Source organism: Haliaeetus albicilla, chromosome 25, assembly GCF_947461875.1.
Source record: "Haliaeetus albicilla chromosome 25, bHalAlb1.1, whole genome shotgun sequence".
In the NCBI taxonomy this organism is placed as follows: domain Eukaryota; kingdom Metazoa; phylum Chordata; class Aves; order Accipitriformes; family Accipitridae; genus Haliaeetus; species Haliaeetus albicilla.
The window spans coordinates 10792685-10816665 of record NC_091507.1 but is presented as its reverse complement, the minus strand read 5'-3'; the positions used below and the strand labels follow the sequence as shown (position 1 = coordinate 10816665).

At 38.4% G+C, this 23981-nt stretch overlaps 1 protein-coding gene across 4 annotated transcripts in view; it reads right to left on the bottom strand.

The window, feature by feature from the left end:
• Nucleotides 1-509: 509 nt before the first annotated feature.
• The window catches only part of OCA2 (OCA2 melanosomal transmembrane protein), a 219637-nt gene continuing 196165 nt past the window's right edge, over nucleotides 510-23981 (bottom strand). For 2 of the 4 annotated variants that reach the window (XM_069769977.1, XM_069769978.1), the window contains one exon: nucleotides 510-2748. In XM_069769977.1, the coding sequence (XP_069626078.1) occupies nucleotides 2661-2748 (88 nt within the window). In that variant the 3' untranslated portion in view covers nucleotides 510-2660. The remainder of the gene's footprint in view (nucleotides 2749-23981) is intronic. The other 2 variants (XM_069769980.1, XM_069769981.1) reach the window with 1 other exon arrangement.

Genomic DNA, 23981 nt, shown 5'->3' with positions numbered 1-23981 from the left:
TAATTTTCTTTACACTCACGTAAAGCCCTGTGCAAACAACTTTACCTTCTTTTTACAATTTGCTTTGTCATATGAGCTTTCACTGAATTCTTCCTGGCTGTGCAAAAGAAGCAACAATGTTGTTTAAGGAAGGAATGCCAGTTTATTTGAAGGAAATCCTCAGGAAAACAGTGCATCATAAAAAAATTTCCTAGAAGCAAAATTAATTTAACCTTAAGTTTGGTTGCCTAAAAGCATGATCAATATGATTTTGTACTCCCTGTGCACTACTTGCCTTCTTTTGACAGAACAAGTAACATAAGAGAAAGAAAATCTCATTTGAGTCCTGTTGATGTATCACTTCTGAAACCGGCGAGATCTCTCCCGCACCAAAGTGTTCCAAAGTATTTGCTAAGACGACTGAGTGGAAATGAATTGCTGCACTTCCTCCTTCTCCTTCCAGCAAACTGTAAAATGCAGACATGCATCTTCATGTCAGCTTTTGCGATTGCATTATTAGCATGAGTTTGCTTAGGGTTCGGAAGAGGGTTTCAAGGTCCCAGGAGCAGGATTAGGTTTTGTTTAGTTTTTTACCCTTTCAAAAGAACAATAAAAAAGAATTAACAAATTGTGTTGTGCGACCATAGTCTCATTTTTATACTCCTACATGCCAACAATGTTTTAATGGAACAGAAAACAAAATAAAACCTTAAATCCTGTGAGTGAAAAAAAGAAGAAAAGAAAAAAAACAATCCCCCAAAACAGATAAAACCAAATGTGTTTTAGAAGAGGCTGATTTTGCATTCTCTAGGGCTTAATACAACAGTTCTTGCACAACCAATGACTGCACCGAGATTGCTCCAATGTGAGAAATTTTGAGGGCTATAAAATATTGTGTGAATATTTTTAACCAGGGATCGATGTTAAGTTGATTAGCATAAACGTTTCTTTAATGGAAACAGAATTCCAGTTATAACAGTGTATACTGCTCTTACAAAGAAAAAGTCTCCACACTGAGAGTGAGAGAGGCCAAATTCAATTTCAGACAAACTGTCTGAAGGAGCATTTTTCAGGCTCATCTGTTTGATTTTTCTTTTGTTTTGTTTTGATCCAGACTTTTTACAAGGTTTTGGTTTCGGTGGTTTTTTTAATATAAAAGGAGGTTGTGCTGGTTCTGGGAGAAGATCTTGTGATCTACAGTTAGTCATTATTAGAGCAGCCACAAGGTTTCTCAGCAGTGCTGCAAAACTCAGCCCCACTGCAGCAGACTTCACCAACCAAGGGGGCCTGAGCATGGATGGGGCTGGAAGTCTGTCTTGGTGGGAGGTTTTGGGGCAATGGGGAGAGCTCTTTCCCTCCTACTCCACATGCTTCCTCTGCTACCACTGACTCTATTAGGAGGGGTGGGAGCCACTCTTGCTTTGAGTGGGTGCTGTGCCTCATTTCCATTAGCCTCTTAATATCATATTTCAGACTTAAAAAAAAACAAAACAAAAAACATCTAGGTGAGGGATACAACCTGCATATGAGTAAAATGGGATGTATGATTAACCTCACACCCTCTGCAGGAGAGATACTGCTTCTCTATCACTTGCCAGGTTATCTCAAGGACTAAGCACAACTAAAAGCCACGTTTGATCATCTCTGCTGGCTCCCTATAACTCAGCCTTGTTCACTTGGGTTGCACTCACCAGGTTGCCAATTTCTCTGACTCAAGATAAAACAGACCCGCCAGTAATGCAGACCCATCCCACAAAGGTATTGGAAGATGGGGACTGAGACCTTCAATGCCTCACAGGACTTAATATTTATAATGAGAATTTTGACCTGTTCTGGCAGCCAATTATACAAAACAATATATGTGGTTTAACACATTATTATCAGAGAGAAGGAAATCAAAGCCAAAGTATGATCTCATGCTTCCATATAGTGTATTAACCTATTAAAAGATTTAGAGTACTACATCACAGAAGTGAATTAATAATTAAATGGAAGATGTCCGGTGCTTTATCACACTTTATGTCCATACGTTTGTAAGAAGAGGGGCATTAGTTTATTTTAAGAAGAAAAGTAGCTTAACACTGGTTAGGAGCTTTAAAATCAAAACCAAAGCCTCCATAGAATGCAATTCTGGTTCCAAAATAATAATTCCTTCCACAGCACATTTTCAGGAGATGTGTTTATTTTTAAACGTAGATAATGATACATCCTTCATAGTGTACAGACTTTCTGCTTAACTGTCTATTATTACAACTTGAATACTAGTTACTTTAATACAAATAGCTAAATACATTGACAAAGACAAATGAAGCCCTAAAAAGAAATTACTGAACATCTGCTATTGTGAATGAGTTTTTCATCTGTGACTATACTCAGATTGTGTCAATACAAACTTTCAGGCACAACATATTCCCTTGTGATGGTGCCTTTTCATCTGCATGATAATTGCATTCATTATTAAATATATGGATTTTTTTAGTTTTGATTGTCTAGTTCTGCAAATTGTTCACGAAACAGAAGGTTAAGAATGACCAAACCTGATGTTGATGCTGACAGCCATTTTGATTAATACCATATGCTGGAATTTTACACACCTTTTTCCTTTTATATGTGTTCTTAGTGTTCTGATATATAAACTAAATGAAAGAGAAAGTTTCTCTGAGTCTTGAGAGTATAAATTACTATGAGTTCCAACCTACTACAACATGAGCAACAAGAAGATAGCACATCCCGATGGTACAGGACACAATCATCATTGGGAAACCTAACCTGAAACAACAATAAAATAAAGGAAATATTAATAAAGATACAGTAGTTTGTTCTCCAAGCAATTTACAGAAAGGAAATTTAAGTTATCCTACACATTCTAAGCCTCAAATATGCTTATAGCAGTGCCAAAAGAATGGATGTACTGAGAGTACGACAATGTCTAGGAGTCTAATATTCAAGCTCATATTTCTACTTCCAGCCTATTTAAGAGATAGGAGGTTAAAATCAGCATAATTTCATTGATTTCAGGACATCTCCTCCAATTTACTCTGTCACAGAGTCTAGCATGCCTTGTTGTTTTGTTTGTTTGGGTTTTTTTCCTCAGACAACATGCAATTATACAGGTAAAATAACAATTTTTAGGAATTATACAGCATTAGAATAGATTATCCAGTGTGTATCACTTTAGATTAGGTGTGTAACTCTGGTATGGAACTTTATGACTTAATCTATGGCTGAAACTCATTAAATTGTTTCCCTGTTGATCTGTAGTCACATACAGCTACTACTCCTCTTCCGTACCTCTCACTAGGTTTAACAGACTTGAATATTAATGAACTGTTGGAAATAAACCCCAGGCAGCTGTAAAAGTGCTAAAACTTTGCTGTTCTAACAAAACAGTTATTTCTTTTTCACCACAGAATAAGCTTTTGAGACATCACCTAGATTTTATAGCTTTCTTTAGACTGACAAACACAGGCAGCAGACAGACAACTGTAAAGGATGTTGCGGGGTTGACCAAGTCCTACTCTACTAGATTTGTACATCTTCCATATGTGTGAAAAGAAGGGAGTTTTCTGAAACTTAAAAGCGTTATTGTATGATACTGAGGGACTGTGAAGAACCACTGCTGTGATCACACTCATTTATTTTATGTTACTGAAACCACAAGGAGAACTGAGGTGAGAAATGGTCATGCCACAAACGACCTTCCTTACGTACTTTCTTTTGTTAAGTTCAGCCAAAAATTTCCATAAACCTCATCAAAGCATGACAGTGTTCTCTGAAGTACAGCATTTCATTTATTCTTCTCCTTGAAGACCTACTTATTATATGTGGGTATATTAGTTGTGCCTTTTTGCCTTGCTTGATAGGAGCCTTTAGGAAGGTTCCTCCAACCTGTTCCCCTGTGCCACTGCTGATTAGAGCACTAATCAAGAGATGTCCATCTCACACAATACCATTCTCTGAGCTTGGGTGGATGAATAGCTCCTTTCTTTAGGAAGCTACAGCTGAAGGGACCTCTTGGGGCATTAAGTCTGCCCCCTACTTCCTCAGGGTATGAAAAGACTTGCATAAAATGAAAATTAAACTTCTCAGTGGCTCACTGTAGTCTGCTTTTTCTACCTGCAGCTGTGACGTTACTCTACACCTTGAGATCCTCATTAGTCATGCTTCTTTCATTGCTGTTTTGCTGAAAAGCTGACTGAAGGAGGCATAGATCTGACCAGCAGATCAGAGGTGCTTTCACCTTTAACAGCCATTGATTCAAGTTACTGACAAGGGGGAATTTTACCAGGAATGAGTGTCATTGCAAACACAAAAATAATCAGCCCTGACCTCTAAAGTTTGCAGAATAATTAGGAAATGAATAAAACCCAAACACTCTAAAAAAAATGTTGGAATTATTTAGTGAAGAATGAGTTTGTCCCTAATGCCTGCTTCACAGCCGCTCTTGACCCACTACCAAAGTGAGCCCATCTCACATATCAGCAGAAATAGAGGCAAACCAAGAACAAAAGGAAAGCCTTGCAAGGCTGGAAATGTACAAAGGACAAGACTGTCAGGACTGACAGATCATCTCATTTCTGTCTTCTTGACATCCCCCTGAAGAAGCTGGCATGTCCATGACCCAATATTGCCTGGAAGATCTGCCCCAGGACAGTTCCCATACCTGGCTCCAGAGGCTTTGTCTTCCATCTCTCTGGGACATAGGACCTGGTATGTTGACCTCTTCTGACATTTGGGTAACAGGCATTATTAGTGCTATTCTGGCTTCAAAGACATTCATGTTAAGCTGGTACTTGGACTTGGGAAAAGAGAAATGGAGAGGAGGAGAGAGAAGAGCCAGCTGTGTGTAAGTGGTGAAAGATATGAAGAATTGTTAGAATTGTTAGGTCATAGAATTGTCAGGTCATAGAATTGTCACAGCTTTCAAATATTTCCTGAAAAGCCTGAAATGTATTTGGAAGATTTCTTTTTCTTTTTTTTTTGTTCATATGAACATGCATAAATATATTGCAGACAAGTGTTATTTCTTTTCCAGACTGACTGGTCAAATCCTTGCTTTTGAATGACTCATGACCTGAAAGAGCTGAATCATTATTCAGTTACTAAACTATGATCAAGCTGATAATATTGTAAAACAGCAGAGCTAAAACATCTCTTGGAACTACTTTAGAAAAAAGCAAAAAATAAATATTTTTTAAAAATTTTTGGCTAGCCAACTGCTTCTCAGACCCTTTCCTTCCTTCTCTCAGCAAATCTGATCTCTGGCCTGCCATAATCTCACTTAGATAAAAGCGTCCACATAGGACAAAAAAGTGAAACCAGCAATGGCTGTAGGAATAAAATTGGATGGCTAAAAAATTCCTCCTACATCCTTCAGTATATCTAATGAATGCTCCCTGCATCTGTATCCACATGACAGGCTGGTGAACCAAAGATTGCTACAACTCTCATAAGAAAACTGGCTGTTGTTTGACAGAAAACAGAATTTTATTGACCTTGCAGTTAGCAAACAATGAGCTGGTACTCGGAGGAGTGGGGACAGCGCAGATCTTAACCTGTACTAATGCAACCTAACAAACCTCCTTGGAGAACACGTAGCAGCTCAGCAGTGAATGGCAATATAATGCCTTGTGAAGACTGGCAAGGGGAGAGAAAGATCCAAAAAGATTCAAAGGTTACTTGACCACTGAAAAGAGAACAGAAAATCTGGCTCCAGCTTGGAGGAGGTCCGTGCAAGAAAATGGATGAATTATACAGGGCCACATACAAAGATGCAGGAATTGTGGTTATACCGCCACTGTCAGGGTGCCAGTCAAATGTGTAGCTGGAGCCAGACACAGCCAGTCTGGGGAGGAACCTCATTTCATTTAGTGTGGATTCGTGCATAGGGCACAGCTATGAAGCCATTATTCTCATTGCATGGACAATTACCCCTCAACTTGAGGCCTGAATTTCAGCCTCGCTGGCCTAAGCACTAATGTAATTGGATCAAATTTAATGTGGAATTTGTGTACCAGAGAGAGGGGAGATAAAGCTCAGTCAGTAACTATTAGTTACCGCAGAATTAATCGATTACTTAAGTCGGTTCAGTGCCCTATTATGCTATTACACTGCCCATTGCTCTCCCCCAAAGGAAGATACAGTTCCTGTCCGAGGCCACATACTACAAATGTTTAGGTAACTGTGTTTTCTTTAGTTATATCAAATCTAAGAATGCATTTTAAACAATTTAAAAATTACTTCCAGCAACTCTTATTTTCAGCATACTCCTTAGAGTCCAAAAGCACCATGTCATTCAGTTGCTCCTGTCCAGAAAAAAGGATCAGGAGAGTTTAGAAGTCATAAAAATCTTTATTGTGCTAAAACTTCAGATTCATAAGAAACACTAATTAATTAACACTTTTGGCATAAAAATACATTTTTGTATCCTGCATTGGGCAGCCGTTTCTTGCCTATCCCTCTCTGCAGACAGGGAGATACATGCACCTTGCATGGCACAAAAGGTTCATCCCGACTTTCCACAGCCAGTTCAGGGAGTTTTCACCTCTGCAGAGAGGAAGCGGGGTCAGACACAAGGAAGGGATGGATGACAGGATCTAGCATTCACCCCACTCTTCCCTCTTCCTCTTTGTACTAGAAGCTTAAACGTAAAACCGCGACCTAAATTAAATTGCCCAGATTAAATATATACAACAAGCAGATCTTAGTTCAGTGTGAGATAGCGAGAGCATTTCAAGTGAGAGCCCCAGGGATTTGTCTTGGACAAAGTTTTACTTATTAATAACTTCAGCGATCCAGTAGTAAAAAGCTTGCAAATCGCCCCAGCGTGGGAGAGATGTCAGACTCTGTGGAGAACAGAATTCAGCATGTTCTTAACAAATTAAAATGAGAATTTGAAATGAACAAAATGAACCTCTGTGAAGGTAAGTGTGAAGTATGTATTAGAAGTCAAACACGGGCACAAAAACAGCAAGGAAAGTGGAGCTTTTCACTGGTAATGACCTAGTTATTTCTGATCCTGCTTCACTGCAAGATTTCTGGCCCTGTATTCCTTAGAAGAAAAGGAAACTAGTGTATGATTATTCTGGGAATAAATCCCATTTTTAATGAGTATCTACAGATGTGAATATTACAGTTTTCTTAGGTTATAAGTTTATCTAATGTTTGCTAAATAATAATAATAATGAATAATAATAGTGAAGCCTTTGGGGCCTGAATTCAGTTTTCCTGGACAAACTGATCTCCTACAGTACCTTGCAGCTCTATTCTGTGATGCTTCAAGAGCCAGCAGGACCCAAGATGTACAAGACCCAGGTTCAATGCCCTGTTCTGCCTGATTTCAGACATGACATATGAAATATTACCAGCCATAAAAACCACACCTAGAGGCACTGCCTTCCTTGGCAGCTCATAGCTTACACAGCCTGTGCATCCTTGGGGGGATCCGTGGAAGAACCATGGCTCCAAGGAAATGGGGAACCTTCAGTGGTTGCTCAGTGGAAAAGCAACAGCACAAATCTCCCAAGACCAAACCACCGGCAGTGAAAGAAGCTTGATGGTAGCCAGGAGTAAGAGTTAAAAAAGAGTTAAAGCTAACTTCTACTCCTACTTGTATTTGCAATTTAAGGCACAATTTAAACTGGCCTGATGGAGTTTGCATCAGGCTTAAAATTTTGCTCTTCTCACTTCATACTAGTTTCATACTGCATATTCTGTAGAAGGTATAACCTCATTTTTGCAGAAAAGAACCTAGGGGTCATGGTGGACACCAAGTGGAACATGAGCCAGCTATGTGCCTTTGCAGCAAGGAAAGCTAATGGTATCCTGGGCTGCATTAGGAGGAGGGTTGCCAGCAGGCTGAGGGAGGTGATCCTTCCCCTCTACTCAGCACTGGTGAGGCCACACCTGGAGTGCTGGGTCCAGTTCTGGGCTCCCCAGTACAAGAGAGACATGGACATACTGGAGAGAGTCCAACAAAGAGCCACAAAGATGATAAAGGGACTGGAGCATCTCTCCTGTGAGGAAAGGCTGAGAGCTGGGACTGTTCAGCCTGGAGAAGGTTCAGGGGGGAATTCATCAATGTGTGTAAGTGCCTGAAGGGAGCTCCAGGCCCTTCTCAGCAGTGTCTAGTAACAGGACCAGAGGCAGTGGGCACAAACTGAAACACAGGAGGTTCCCTCTGACCATCAGGAAACAGCTTTTTACTATGATGGTGACCAAGCACTGGCACAGGTTGCCCAGGGAGAATATGGAGTTTCCGTCCTTGGAGATACTGAAAAGCCATCTGGACATGGTCCTGGGCAATGGGCTCTGGGTAGCCCTGCTTGAGGGGGACCTCCAGAGGTCCCTTTCGACCTCAACCATTCTGTGATTTTCACCCACCTACTTGTTCCTCTGTTATTCAACACAGGGTAAGAAAGCATTACCTGCACACCTGAAGATTGGCATGTCATCAGAAAATATTTAACAAAGGACAGATGACAGATGATTCTTCTCATTCTTGGACAGTCTTTCATTGTATGCAATGCTTTGCTCTGGAAGTTTGATAATCACAAGCTCATTTTTAAAAGAACATCCAAATGCCTATGGAAACAGCCTCAAAAAAAAAAGACTCAGGTGTGGGTATACTTAGAAGATATGTAAAGTTATTTCTGAATGAAAAGAAAGTTATGCTTTTAAATGAAGTGTCATAATACAATTTGCAAACTCATTTATATTTTTATACAACAAAAGAGTATAACAATAATATTCATGATCTTAATGAAAAGAATACATCATATCCCTCATGAACTGAACTTTAGCAGGGTGGGGTTTTAATGGAAGGTAGGACAATTTTACCTTGATGAAAAACAGAACTCAACTAGTTAACAGCAGTTATATAGGTCTACATAAGTTATAGTCTAATGCAGTACAGATTTGTGAGCAAGTTTCTTTTCTGTACCTCAGCTAGGATTACATAGCAGAGTTAAATCCTTTTGGGGGGGAAAAAGGGGAGAGGACAAAATTACCTTTATAAATGTGACACTTGCTTGTGAATATTGTAGTTTCTGAAGTTCTCCATATTTTTATCAGATTTATCCAAAACAATATAAAAATTACTTGTACTATTTGTTCATTTTCATTGTGACCAATTGCTGCCAAATTCTCTTATGGAGAGATTTTCTCAAAAGTTTATTTTGGCCTTTCATCCTAATTGTTAAAAAAAGAAAACCTCAGAATTTCTTGGGGGAAAAAAAGGTCCATTTTTATTAGCTCTATGATTAATTCCCTACTTTTTTTCTTTGGTTTTGGGAAGGAATGGAAACTGAAAGGAAAGATTTTTAATTTGTTGTCTGGCTTACTCTCAAAGCCACTAGGAATTTTCCTCTCGGTCAATTTCTCTGTTCTTATTATTTCTGTGGTCACTTTCCTGTCATCCTATTTCTTCTTTCCCTTTCTTTCAGTGCAGACTACCTTATGAGTCTGCTCCATTTTGGTTGTGTCAATCTTTCTGTCATTCCAAGTCTTTGACATACTGATCCAGTTTACCTGAAAGTACAGACTTTACTAACAACTTAAAGAAAACAGATTCAAAATGTTTACCACATGCCCATGACCCCTTCAAATCCAGACACCTGTTGTAGCTCAGAAAACAGGTGGCTAAAACTGCAAGTGATCATTAAGTCAACATTAAATTGCTGTGAATTTTATATAGTCTGGAATTACATTAAAATTACAGTGTGGTTACCTACTAGTTACCATACACAGGAGTTACTGTGTAATTTAAATCACAGAACAAAACCTGTAATCCTATTTTCTTCTGATTGCTAAAATTATAATAATTTCTCATTATATTCTATCTGTTTTGAGTTTATGCAAAGATTTCCCATAGAGTCACTGCCAAGAGTGAACCAGAGATAGAGGAAATCAGATCCTGAGTAAGAAAAGGTAAAGGTGTTAGGTTTTGCCTCCCACAGTCTAGAACATCCTCCTAAGGGTGTTTTGCTGTAACCTCAACACTTTTATGTGCAGAATGAGGAATGGGCCTTTCCTTGGCCTTCCAAAATTCTGATTATCTAAAGAAAAAAGTACAGACATTCATTGTAAGGAAACAGTTGGTCAGCCAGCTCCACCTGGCAGATTCAAATTACTATTGATAGAATATTTGTTGCAGTATTTGTCTAGATCTCTGTGGTACAACTGAGACGAAATACAGGACTGTCAGGACAAATGACTCTGATAACTATGCAAAACTTATTCATACATGGTAAGGTAGCAACCTGCACGAAACACCATGAAAAAAATTGGAAAACACATCAGTTCTAGTAAAAAAATACTGTAATTGATTATTTAAAAATCAGCAAGACACTAGTTATTAGATGACAACAGTACTTGACCTTTCTTTTAAAACTAAACATACAACTATAATAGGAAATGGTGAAATCCTGCAGACAGCCAGGGAAGAACAGAAGACCAAGTACAGAAACAAACCTGAAAACAAAGACAGAACTAACAGTAATATCTTTCTGGGGAAGAGCAACATAACACTGATAAATTTGTGGAAGTTATTTTTCCCACTACCCTAGTGATGCTAATATCCCTTTAAATTAACAAATCTGTATTAATAATTTGGCAATGTGCAAAAGGTGTTTAAAATCTTGTATCTAGGTGACAAAGGGGAAAAAGAGTAACTTTCCACTTTTAGCCTTAAGGGCCCCATGGCCAACATAAACACACGACATTTAAATGAGAAAAAGAATGACTTAAGTCAAGCTCATTGGTGTGACAGGAGGTAAAGGAAGATTGAGACCTTTGCACAAGTTGAGATGCATTTTACTAAATTTATATAGTCCACTCAAATCCAGATTACCTGGCTGTATACAGTAGGCTTCAGTAGGATATTATGATAGAGACATGCACAAGCCAATTGCATGAAAAATGTCTTAAAGTTAAATCACTTGTTTAAGCATGGGAATAATTCCATCCTAACTTAGAAAACACATTTAACTGTTCTGCTGGATCAAGAGTCAAATAGGCAAATTAAGTGACCCCAGATATCTCGTCTGCAGTTTATTTTGGAAGATCTCCAAAGGCGGAAAATTCAATATAATGATAAGACAATAAGATACCCCTGTGTACCCATCTTTGCTTCACCCATAGAAGTTTTGGCTTTTCTCCATCTATCTGCCGTATGGTGTGAAACTCCCGTCAGGGTATTCAACAGGTAAGTTGCAGCTTCAAGTAAAAATTTAGTTACTCTTGACATGAATGATACAATTACCCAAAGCAACTCACAGGATTGCCCCAAGATAGCACCACTTACTTTCTACCTGACTACTACTATCAAGAGTGAACCAACCATGTCTGAACATGCCAGATGCGTCCTTTCCCTAAGAAGGCTTGCACCAACCTTCAGCCAAGGTGAGAGCCAAGAAAACAGAGAGCAGAAGAGGCTCTTGCATTGAGGATGGCGAGCTGAGCCTGCTCTCAACACTTTCCTTTTCCTAAGACATGTGTAACTGGTATAACCTGTACAACAAGAGAGACTGTATCAGGTGGCCATGACAACTAAACACACCCAATTTACTCAGCTGAAACCAACTGTCACATACTAGTCTATGGATGAGAGATTATCTGTTCACACTTATACTTGAAGTGGGCTGATCTTTCCTAGTTTCCAGAAGGAAGTAATCTTGTACACATTGATACAACATCATGGCTTCCAGAGGGGCTAACCAAACCCTCGCTTTGGTAAACAGAAAGAATCCTTTGCAAAGACTAAGACTATCACTCCTCGTTTCCATGAGGAATTGTGCATTCAGACCTTCTATACTATTACAGCTTTAAAGAGATAATTGCAGCAACTCAGTTTCAGTGTTGCTAAATCTCGAGTTTTTAAAACAATCATGTGTCTTTTGTTTTAAAAAAATGGGCAAACACTCATGTGCTAGCAACTTGAACAATATTTTCATTTAGCTCAGAGTACCAGTATTGTATTCCAATGCTGAGAAACAATTGATAACCTGAAAAATTAAATGCTGCCAATACAACAAGATAAATACTAAAATTATTTACTACTTACAGAAAAGATCTTAGGTTACACTTGTTGTTTTCCAAATTCCAGTCAACTAACTGGATGGAGTGGAATAATTTGGAAACACCTTTCTTCTTTTTTGTTCAGATTTTTCCCTTCAAAGATAATCAAAGTTTAATTCGCCTCTGTTTTGCCTTGTTTTGTTTCTAAGCCTCTATGGAAAACAGAAGAAACTGTGTGCCATTTTTTTATTAGTCATTATATTTTCTATCATACATACAGTCTCGTTAGAGATACAAAGGTCCTTCAAGCAATTTTACCAGCTAGCTGTGTACTTAAGCAGTTTCCCCTAAGTTTTAATACTGCTAAAATCTACATACCCCTTTAAAACCTAGATTTCTTTATATCTACTTTTTCTCAGTAATTCAATCTGTACAGTCTGTTTAAAAGAGTATATTATCTCTCTTTTCCATTAACAGATACTCCCAAGAAACATACGGTACACAATGTTAAAGCTCCAAAGTGAGCTGTCAAAACTAGAGAAGTTTATAATCAAAGTCATAACTCCATTCTTTGCCAGGCAGTGTTGTTATGACTATTTGAAAACAAGTGATTTTACATGCTATATGTTGGCAAAAAAGGAATAAGTCACAGACTGAATTTTAGCTTCGTCTTTAGTCAGATGATTTTTCTCTGTGTTGCAATGTAACGTACTTGATTTTGTTTCTAAGATTTGTGCTCCAAAGAGACCAAAGAACTGCAAACACAGTATTTATTGTTACTGCCAATATGCAGCTAGACAAATTGTTTACCATTACATTTACCAGAGCTGAGATAAATTCCACAAACTTAAATTTGCACACCTTCTAGTAAATTCTACTGGTAAATTTAATTTAAATAGTTTCAATTCACATGAGTTTCTGGTCCACTAATGACAACATTAATTTTTTTTTATTGCCAAGACTATTTGAGTCCCCAAATAGTCCCTAACAATCCATTACCTGGTGCTTTAATATGAAAGTCCTAGAAGCAGACTAGACTTATTAGGGGAACATCTTCTATATAGACAGACTAGTTCTCTTCAGGCTCTACTAAAGAAGTAGGACATGCCATGATAAAGTGTGGCATAAAGATTCAAGATGACCTGCTAGTGATTTTTTTAGTTTATTACAACTTCCTGTCACCCTTGGATCTATCATCGTATGTTAGCAATATATTTGCTCTCCACATCATCCAGATAGACCCCAAAACAAGTTTAGTCTTCAATTTGTTGCTTCTGGTTTTGTTATGAAACCTTCACGCCATTCTAAAGTCTAGGAAATGCAAGTATATGTAATTGATTCAGCTCCTTGGGAAAGCCATACTTACTCCTCTCCCACACATCTGTGTAACAAGGTGTAGTTGTGAGTCTGAGATTAAGAAGATTAAAATCATCATGGATGACTAGAAGAGACAAACCAATGAAGTATGTCTTCTCTGGCAGTACTTTAAGAGATTCATGTACTGATTGTGAGTACAAACCTCAGTATTCCTGGTACTGAATTGTTCTCATGAATTGTTGGAATTGTTCTGATACAAATATTCTACTAATAAGATAGATTTATACAAAACTAGTGAGAGTTACTGTGTAAAAATTAATGCATTAGGACTGCTGAAATAGGTTTTGCAATGTTTACAGCTAGTGTTTCTGTATGTTGTGAAACATTTACCATATTGTAAACTCACTTTTGATGATTATATGCTTTTTGCTTTGCAAAAAGCAAATTCAAGACTTACCCATATTTTTGTTAAAATACCTTTTTATAGCTCAAACCTCTCTGCTATAATAATGTCTCATAAAGTGTTTTGTCTATTTTTGAAACAAACTGTATCTACAAAAAATGTTTAGACTACAGTATTTTTCTACATAGCCTAAACAAGCCAAAGATAATGGATATGGCAGAAATTAACTGTGATTTATTTTAGCTCCAAAATGTTTCAAATTAAACAACCTTTACTGACTCTGTATTATCTTGCTTTTTCTCAGTGAGGATTCAGGAATGGAAGTTGCCTGAATGTTATTTCTATTAATGTCCTTAATCCCAACCCTCACAAACAGTATCCTGGGGCACTTTTCTTAGTTTCTTTTTTTTCCGCTCCAATGTGCTCTTTTATTTTGATTGAAGCACAAGATAAAAGGAAAATTACATTTTACAGTAGAGATTAATCAGTCAATTCTTTAATAATTTCAACAGAGCACTCTCAACTACTTTAAAGCCTTGGACTTTGTTAAAAAGCCAGATGCTACATAAGAAAGAATATGTTCTACCCTGTTCTCCTCTCCCTTTTCTCCCAACTTTGAGTTTCCCATTCATGTGCCATATAGTGATGATAGAGAACTCATGTATAGCAGTTTACCAGGACAAAGGAGGAATGTAATTGCCTTTTGCATTAAAAAGTAGAAGGATGTTTCCTGTGCACTAATGATTATTTTTCATTATGAACTCAACAGACGCCTCCTGGTAAAAGGTTGTTGATGTTGTAAAGCCAGTAAACTTTCCACCACAAACCCTATGCTTTAGGCCACCCAGTCTAAGAGAAGAGCAGAGAGTGGAAATTTTCACTCCAGCAGGATGGACCTGGAGGCTTCTCCCCAGCCCACCATGAAAAGCCAACCAAAGGCAACTAAGGAGGCAGCTGGATCCTCCCAGGCGCTCTCTGCCATCATGGTGCACTGCAGTGTACAAGTCTGCCCGCCCCAGAGAAGCCACAGATCTGAGCTCTTATGTGATCACTAGAAGGAAAGCTTTTATTAACCACAGGTCTAAATTTAAGTGCACTAGCAAACTAAGGTTAAATAAAATGAATCCTGTTCTAAGTACATCAGTTCCTCTGCACATTAAAGCTCCCATATACAAAGCATTAGAAAAATAAATAATATACAAATATATCCCTCCAGACTATCACAAATATATACCAACATTTCTTATGAGATGAAAGAGGAAACCTAACAGATGGACAGGATAAAGAAAGTATAATAAGAGAGGCAGGGAAGTACCACTAACAGGATGTTTTAACATGGGCTACCTACATGACCAGTTCACAGGTGTTGTAAGTCAACCAGAAGCATCAATTGGAGTTCACAAACAGAACTCCTTTTCAAACTTTCCTAGGATGAATTCTTCCCTTTTTCTTTCTTAGACTTTTTCAAGGCAAGTAAAATAAAACTGATACCTAATTAAAAAAAAAAAAACCACAAAAAACAAAAAAACCCAAACAAACAAACAAACAAAAATCCCCCCAAAACCAAACCACCCAAACCAAACTGCAAAACCTTATCCATTTTTCAGGAATAGGTTTTGTACCCTCTCCGAAAAAAACAGCTCTTAATCACTATCAGTTTAAAATTAATATCATTACATAACCATTACCATTTTAGCCTATTGAATTGCTATATATATGCTTAAAACTTTAGAGTACACTTACTTAAGTAAACCCTCACTGAAGCTGAACAACTGCAAGTGTTGACCAGGAAGTTATTATTCAAGTGGTTTATTAGTGCTGTTTAAATTAATGCAATACCCCTGAGTGTAAACACACTCAGGAGGATAATAATTTTTTAAAGTTATCAAAAATCACTGCTAAGTTCAAGCAATAAAAAAGCAAAGAATGTAGTAAATACTACCACATCTTTTGTGTGACAAATAACTTCTAGATTACACAAGAAAATAAAAATCTATTTACCATTCCATTAAAAGCACTACTTCCTTTAAGCAGTTCTAATTTTGAATGCATTATAATGAAAATAACATAAACATTAAATCCTCCTTTCTTCTGATCATGTTGGAGACACCAGGACAGTCTGTTTGACAGATTATTTAGTAACAGAAGGAAAATCACTTTGCTAGTTCTATTAAAAATATCAAATTATTTGAGAAAATGAAATGCCATGTAAAACCATGATTCTGATGTAATTCCAAATGTCTGTATGATGCTTTGGCAAGCAAACAGGAAGCATGGGATAAAGCAAGCTCAAGCCGAGGAGAATTAATATATTCTCTTAAGAAGACTTATTAGTCAGGGTTCATATGGCAAATGTATATAAGCTTCATACTGACAGTGTTCTCAGAGTTTCCCAGACTTCATGTCTCTTCCCGCCATTTAAGTTACCTTCCTGTTTGGATCTCTTGCAAATTGTTTTTCAAAGCAATGTTTAGAGATACGGAATTTCTCCAAGCAAATATTCTCAATCCAGCACTTTCTGACTAATTCTGGTAATTGCCAAAGTACCCTATTTAATTAGAAAATCACTTTCTAATTTCAACAATGTTTGAATAAGACTCTTGTTCAGCAACTATAGTGACTGTCTAATCAAACTGAGCATGTTGTAATTAACTGGAAACTTGGCACTTGATGTAACAACTATATGAAGCTGCAAAAAGTGGGAGATTTTTGGATAACAAAAACAATTTATACCAGGACATATGGCACTACACATGTGAGAATTCAAATATATCTTGCTCAATACAAACAACTGTATATGAATTTTATATCATCTCCCAGGTGCAATAAAACCAGAAACTGAGTTAAGGTAGTTTGGCTTTTTATCTCTCCAAGCCCAATTACAAAAAGCATGGAAATGAGGAAGCACTTCACTAATTAGTCTCATCTTACAATCATCGCTACTTGGCTGAACTTTTTCCCTTCTCAAACTCCCCTTCCTCCCTTCTCCCATCAACTCACTTAGCCCCAGCTTATGATGCGCAGTTCGTCAGAACAGGATGATCTTCCACCCAGCTATTTGAGCTCAAACCCTGTGCCTGGGCACACAGCTCATCCTCTGAAATGAAACACCTTCTAAAAGTTATTTCTCTCCATTGACTACAATGAGAGCCGGGTGTGGAAATAAAGATATCAACACTGTAGAATGGAAAAGTGAGGTGAGATGAATCTTTCCTTTACTGACAAGCAGCTCTATGAACACTGGAAAATAATTAAGCCTTATTTCCTACCAAGTTGTGTCTTAAGTTTGATTGACTTTCTGTCCAAGTAGAAAGGATCCAACTGAAGCTTTCTTCCATAACTTACAATGACGCTCACCTGCATAGATATTTTCAGTGTGTAAAAAAGTATGGGCTCAGACTGCACTTTCCCTCAGTAGGAATACTAATAGGGTTTCTTTTCCTCTTCCCAGCTACCGACTTTGATTAAATTTCAGGGATTTTAATTATATTTGAGAAATCAAGCCCCCTTTCCCTACCATCCACTCCCCTGTCAAAAGTGTTTGAAGCTGACAAGCACATTCAGAAGTTATTAGGTGGGAAACACAGAGACACATTCACAGCAGTATGATTGCACAGGAAACCAGATGAAAAGTTAAGCTTTGATGGAAAGAGAGGAACAAAAAGCTTTTCAAAAGCATTCTTTTTTTCTGAAACATACTTGTTACGAGTAGCTAACTGATCTTGAGATATGCCAAAGGCTTACCTTGATATAACTCAAGAATGATTAGAGAAAGGGATATAGCTTTGCATATGCTTACATTATATAGTTCTAGTCTCCAACTTATGATCAGAATGCTTATAGGAGTGGGAAGGTAACAGGCAAGAGAAAGAAATGTGAAGTTAAAAGTTGGCATGAATTAGCATACATTTTGATTTGAAATTTCATGTAATCCCTAAGGAATTAAGTTAAATAGAAAAACTAAAATTCAGTTATTAAGTTATAAAAAAGAAAAATTAATATCACAATTCAATTCTAAATTTCAAGGTGGTCATAAGTAGTGTGCTGCTGTTGACCCTCTCACAGTATATACCTCAGACTTCAGTAAGAAATAGAAACTTGAAGTTCCATTTACCAAAATATTTTAAACCAGCTGTATGAATTAATGAATGATCTCTAAAAAAGTTCAAATAAAAGGAGCATTTTAATCAGTTCACTACTCAGATGTATACCTACTGAACGTGAAAACATTGCTGAAGTAGGGAATAATTTATCATTATTGCTCAAAGTGATAATATTTCTGCATGCAGTTTGTATTGTGAACAGTTACATATTCTGAATACTTCAAAAATTAAAAGCCAAAAATTAATATTCCAGCAGTGTACCTCATAAGTTAAAAGTCCAATTACTTTTATGATGAAGAATAATATCTGCCAAAATACAAAGAACAAGTGAGCTGCTTCTGTGTCTTGGTTGAAATTATTAAACATGAAAAATGTATTTGAAGGTTTTTTTCTAAATGCAACTACATCATTAGTTTGCACCAAATATACCGTGCTCTGGTAGTTACAATGGAAATAAACAACTTGCACAAGTGTTGCTGAAGTAATTTATTTAATGATAAGCTTCAGCACATATTTAGTATTTCAAATTCTTCTATGCATTGACATACTAATTGCTAGCACTTCAGAATGTACACTGACTAAATATACTTTGTGTCAGAAGAATGTACTCACTAGATTTTCTGTACAATATTCAAAACATGGGATAATCTTAGTAACCATTTAAGTGAGGAGATACTTATTCTGCAGTCTGACTAGTACAATGACAGAACATCAAAGTTCATCTAAAGATATGAAGCGATTGCAGATTCAACCAATGGCTTTTTGAATGTCAGTGTACCAGACATAAAGCTTCTTTTCCTTGGTATGCATGTACATGCATTTATGGCAGGGAAAGGAAATTAGTTTATGCTGTAAGTCAGAAAGCCCTGCAGGGGCAACAGGAAAGATATACATTGCCTTCTGTCTATTTCTCCTTGTAAAGAGCATAAATCTTGTGCAATATTCACAGCATGTGGTGGGGTCAGCTCTATACTCTAGTGCAGGTCATGTAGTTCTCCTCCATGTTAGTTGTGCTGGTTTTGGCTGGGATAGAGTTAATTTTCCTTATAGTAGCTACTATGGGGCTGTGTTTTGGATTTGTGCTGGAAACAATGTTGATAATTCAGGGATGTTTTCCTTACTGCTGAGCAGCGCTCACCCAGAGCCAAGGGCTTTTCTGATTCTCCCCCCACCCCACCAGCGAGCAGGCTGGGGGGGCACAAGGAGTTGGGGGGGACACAGCCGGGACAGCTGACCCCGACTGACCCAAGGGAGATGCCAGACCATAGGACGTCATGATCAGCAGATAAAGCTGAAGGGGGAAGAAGAAGGAAGGGGGGGACATTTGAAGTGATGGCGTTTGTCTTCCCAAGTCACCATTATGCATGATGGAGCCCTGCTTTCCTGAAGATGGCTGAACACCTGCCTGCTCATGGGAAGTGGGGAATGAATTCCTTGGTTTGCTTTGCTTGCACATGTGGCTTTTCTTTCCCTATTAAACTGTCTTTATCTCAACTCACAAGTTTTCTCACTTTTACTCTTCTGATTCTCTCCCCCATCCCACTGGGTGGGGGAGAGTGAGCGAGCAGCTGCGTGGGGCTGAGCTGCTGGCTGGGGTTAAACCACGACATTAGTGTGTATATATATATATATATATATATATATATATATATATATATAAATATTTAAAAATTGGATTTTCCTCAACTAAGCTGTAATGTAAACTACTACAGTCAAGTGTAGGCTTCATTTTGGGCCTCAGCTTGGCCCTCAACCTATTTTTTTTTTTTCTTCAGTCAGTGACAGAAACTTTAAAAATACTTTATAATACCAGTGTATTTCATTTTATTGCCAGCAAAATCACTCTCACTGAAATCTACTCCACTGACCTCTTAAGTGACACTAGAAGCAATGTTCCTTCCTTGTCCCCTCAGCAGCATCACTGGTTTTGACACGGCCACCTGTACTATTCTTGGCTTTGGAGGCCACTTCATCTTCCAGCTCTCCTCTGATCTCTCTTCATATGTGCATCACTGTGTCCTCTTGCTGAAGAGATGTTGTCCTTGATCCTCTTCTCCTTCTTCCCCTCCCTCCCATCCCTAGGTAATTTCACCACAGACTACATACAATTCAGCAATGTCCCCCGTGCTGACAATTCACTGGTCTCATTCCCTCCAATTAAGCTAACCTCACTCTCTTCAAATCAAAGTTCAGTGCACTCCTCTGCCAGGTCTTTACTGATGTCTAGCTATCAATTTACTCTCCATGCCAGCCAACACCATTCTCATTTCCCCCTCCGCAAATCTTTCCATTTATTTCACTGTACTCCTTACCCTCACACATTATTTTAGTCAATTTGGGTTCACATCTCTGTTCACATCCAACCTACATCTAAAACTCTTGCAGATATCTCTGTGTAATTATTATTTCCTGCCTATTGACATAACTAAAATGCTAACCTAGGGCTCTCTCACCTCAGTTTCTCAATGTCCTTTTCTTTGGCCTTGGAGATACGAAGGATTATTCTCCAGCTCCAAAAGTTTGATTGTTGCAGGACTCTCTTTGCATCCCTCCACTAGATCTCTTTCAATGGAAGCAGAAGCTTTGTCAGCTTTCATAAACTAGCATCTCATTAATTATCTGTTTATTCACAGTGCAGTATTTCCAGCTGCATCCTGGTGTCAGTCCTCATCACCATTTCTCATATTTCATGTTTGTACCTTACTCCCACAATGTTTCCCAGCACTGGTAGGGATTCCCTACAACTGCCTGTAAAGTCACCTTGTCAGTATCCCTCCATTCTGTTTTGCTTTGGCAAAACTGGCAGTACACAGTTGTCTTCACTGCAGTCTCAGTATTACATTTCTTTGTGTTTCTCTCTCAGTTGGACTAACGTCACCTAACATGGGGTGTCCAAAACTGAGGCACTTTGAACTAGGCAGCAGTCTGTGCAGTTATCAGAAAGAGGTAGGCACTTATATGGCATACATGAGCATTGAGGTGTCTATCTTCAGATCAACTTGCACATTTTTTCCCATTATACTTAGTAAGTCTGATAAAAGAGGTTACTTCTTTCTACAAAGCTTTTGCTTGCTGTGTCCCCAAAACATGTAGCAAAGTCTCCCAAGAGTAGAAGCACAAGATGACAATGGAGGTCCCACACATATAAACACAAATCACAGAAAGTCAATTATTCATGACTGAAGGGAAGGCGCCTTCAGGGCCAGGCAGAACTGGGTTTAGGGCATAATAAAGAGAGCAAAGAAGATATGTCCAGTGTATGTAAAACACCATATGTATGGTTAAAAAGCAAAGGAGGTAAGAAGGCGGCATAAAAAGAGCTATAGCTCCAATACAAATGATAGCAAATGAAGAGCAGAAAGAAAATTGGTCCAGCATGGGATCCCCCACATCTGATCAATGCCACTACTTCTCTGTAGCAGGTCCTCCCTCACCTTTGGTAGAGAGAGATATCTGGTCTTCTGTTTGCCATTCACAAAGTTTTGCTGCCATATCTCCATAATCATTTGTAGCATATTACCTTTTACTATATAACTGAGCTAAATGAATTATAATTCTAAGGAGGTGTGTTTTCTGTTCCAACCTTCCAATTTGATACAGTTACTGATATTTTAGTGCTAAGCTAACATCCGTGCAGATACAAAATGACATCTATGATATCTTCTGTTTATATTGACCACACAGGAAGTACAGGGCAAGTTAAACACCTCACTTTAGTAGCCGAAAGTAGCCTACTCTCTTCCATTACTATTGAACAATCTTACATGCAGATGCCAAGTTGGCTGGACAGGTACCATGTTTTTGATCAGGGCTTTTACAGTGCCTCGCCTTTTTACTCTGCTGCACCTCGGCAATAACTTAGCTCTGCGGTAACTGGAACTGCATGAATCGGCACAACAAACCAGCGTGGAGTAGGCAGCTCTGGGTTGAGAACATGTATATTAATGCAGTCCTCATGAAGCTACCTATACAATAACCCCACCTTCTACTAGCACAGTATGTTTGTAAAGGAAGCCAAATGAAGTGCTTACCAGAAACACAGTGGTCCCCACAAACTGAGTTGGTATCAGAAGAACAATGAAATATTCTGCAATACTGAAAGATTTTGCCTTGGCTTTGTCAGTTCACAATCCTGGCAATCAAGAGCAATTTAACTACCAACATTATGCTAGCCTCAGGAACTGATAGATGACACCTACAGTCTGGGGAACTGAACTTCTATTCCATGAATTTATATAGGTGCATCTTACTTGGTAATGTATGTTTCTGTGAATTACATTTAAATTAAAGAAGCACTGAAAGAAAAAAAAGGTGATATCAGCAACCAACAGACGCAGATATTGCTAGATTAACCAGGTCATTTTGGTCCCAAAGCTAGACAAATGGCCCAAGAGCCATTTGCTATTTTATAAGCAGCCTTGTAATCACCTATCAGCAAGGTACAGCTCCATCTGGCAGAAGAGTTTCTTGCATTAGATTTCTTGTATCACCTCCTGGCTTATGCCACATTACAGGACCATCTCATAAACTCTGTATATAATCCAACAGTGCCTACAGTGACAGCCCACAGTCTAAATGTTTGCATTAAGAAAAAAATGTGTCCTTTCACAGGAAGAGATAAAAAAAATGTACAAGAGATTCTGGAAATATCATTAAACTGCAAGGAAATATTTTTTTCTTATTCAACACTATCATTAGCAGGACTTATAGTTGCTCCATAAATGCCTAACCTTTAAAGAGGCATCAGCAACAGCTGAGTTTATCAAAAGAGCATGGTCTGGCCTAGTTCTGCCCTCCCCAAAACTCTCTGAAGAATGCCCATTAGCTTCAACTGAGACACATTAGACAACCAAAGTATACTTTCAGCAATCACAGCCCTCACTGTTTTGTTTTTAAAAATGAGACAGGATCAACCTTGGCAATAACAACAACAGAACAAAACCAGTGCAGCCTCTGATATTCTCATCTATCCCAGAAACAAGGTTAAGAGCAATGGGGTGTGGCATGGACCTCAGCATAGTGAATGAAATGGAGGTCCCTCATCCAGAGCACATGTTCCATCTCCTCTGTGCTTCAACCAGTCCAGCTCATGGGCCCTAGTCCCCATCATTCATCAGCACACTTAGAACCTGAGGCTTACTGGAAAGTGGTAACAGCTGCTGCCTTAAAATACTAAACTCAGCAATCTCCCACACTGAGGACTCCTGAAAAAACAGGTATTCTGCCAGTCTGAGGATTTGTTTTGTTGTCTCTGAAGGTGTTTGCAGGGTGTGGACATGCTGCCATGGGTTGGATGGGTTTTCCAGTGTTTGGCTCCAGGGTGTTCATCCCTGAATATACACCAGTTGACACATGTACCCTAATCTAAAAATGAATCAAGTCATTGCTTTGGGCAGGAAAACAGAGGCTTGTTAGCTTTCCACATTCTGCCATGGCTGCCATTAAAGGTGGGATGATTTTTTTTTACAAGAAGATAACTTTCTTGGGGTATATGTCACGACAGTTACACCAAAGATCCTAGTGCAATGTGGGCAGTGTGGACAGGGCTGAGCTAGCATTATGTCAGCAAGCAGAGGTACCAGCAGCAGTGTAGTCCTAGCATCATGGAGCTCAGTGCATTCAGCTTTATTAGCCATGTAATTGTGATTACACTGCTACAGCTGATCAAGGTCAGGAACATATTCATTATGCTGAAGTCACCTGACATGTGGGATTCAGCTCTAGATTCATGCACCTAAACTCAGGTGCCTACTATGTAGACATCTACATGGAAGGTGGCTAAGTTCTCACCGCAGTCAGTAGAGACCCAGCCAATACAGCAAACAGAAACTGCAGAGGTATCTATCTCATCCTGCTCTGATACCTGTATGTGGTAAGATAAGGAGATTTTTAGAGACAGCCAAAAAACTCCTGAGCAGAAAGAGGTTTTCTGGGTTTTTTTTAATTGTTTAAATAGACTGACAAAATTAAACACAGGGGTATTTATATCAGCATTCCCTGTTTTTCTATAGTTAAATCATGCCCTCCTTCTACTATGAGTTTGCATAAAGATGCATAAAGCACAGGCTATGTCTTTGTAAAAAGTCACCTTTTCTGGGAGTGAAATTAAAAGACAAGCCAGACCAATGTATCCTCTCCCACTGTCACCACATGAAAGTGCCCCC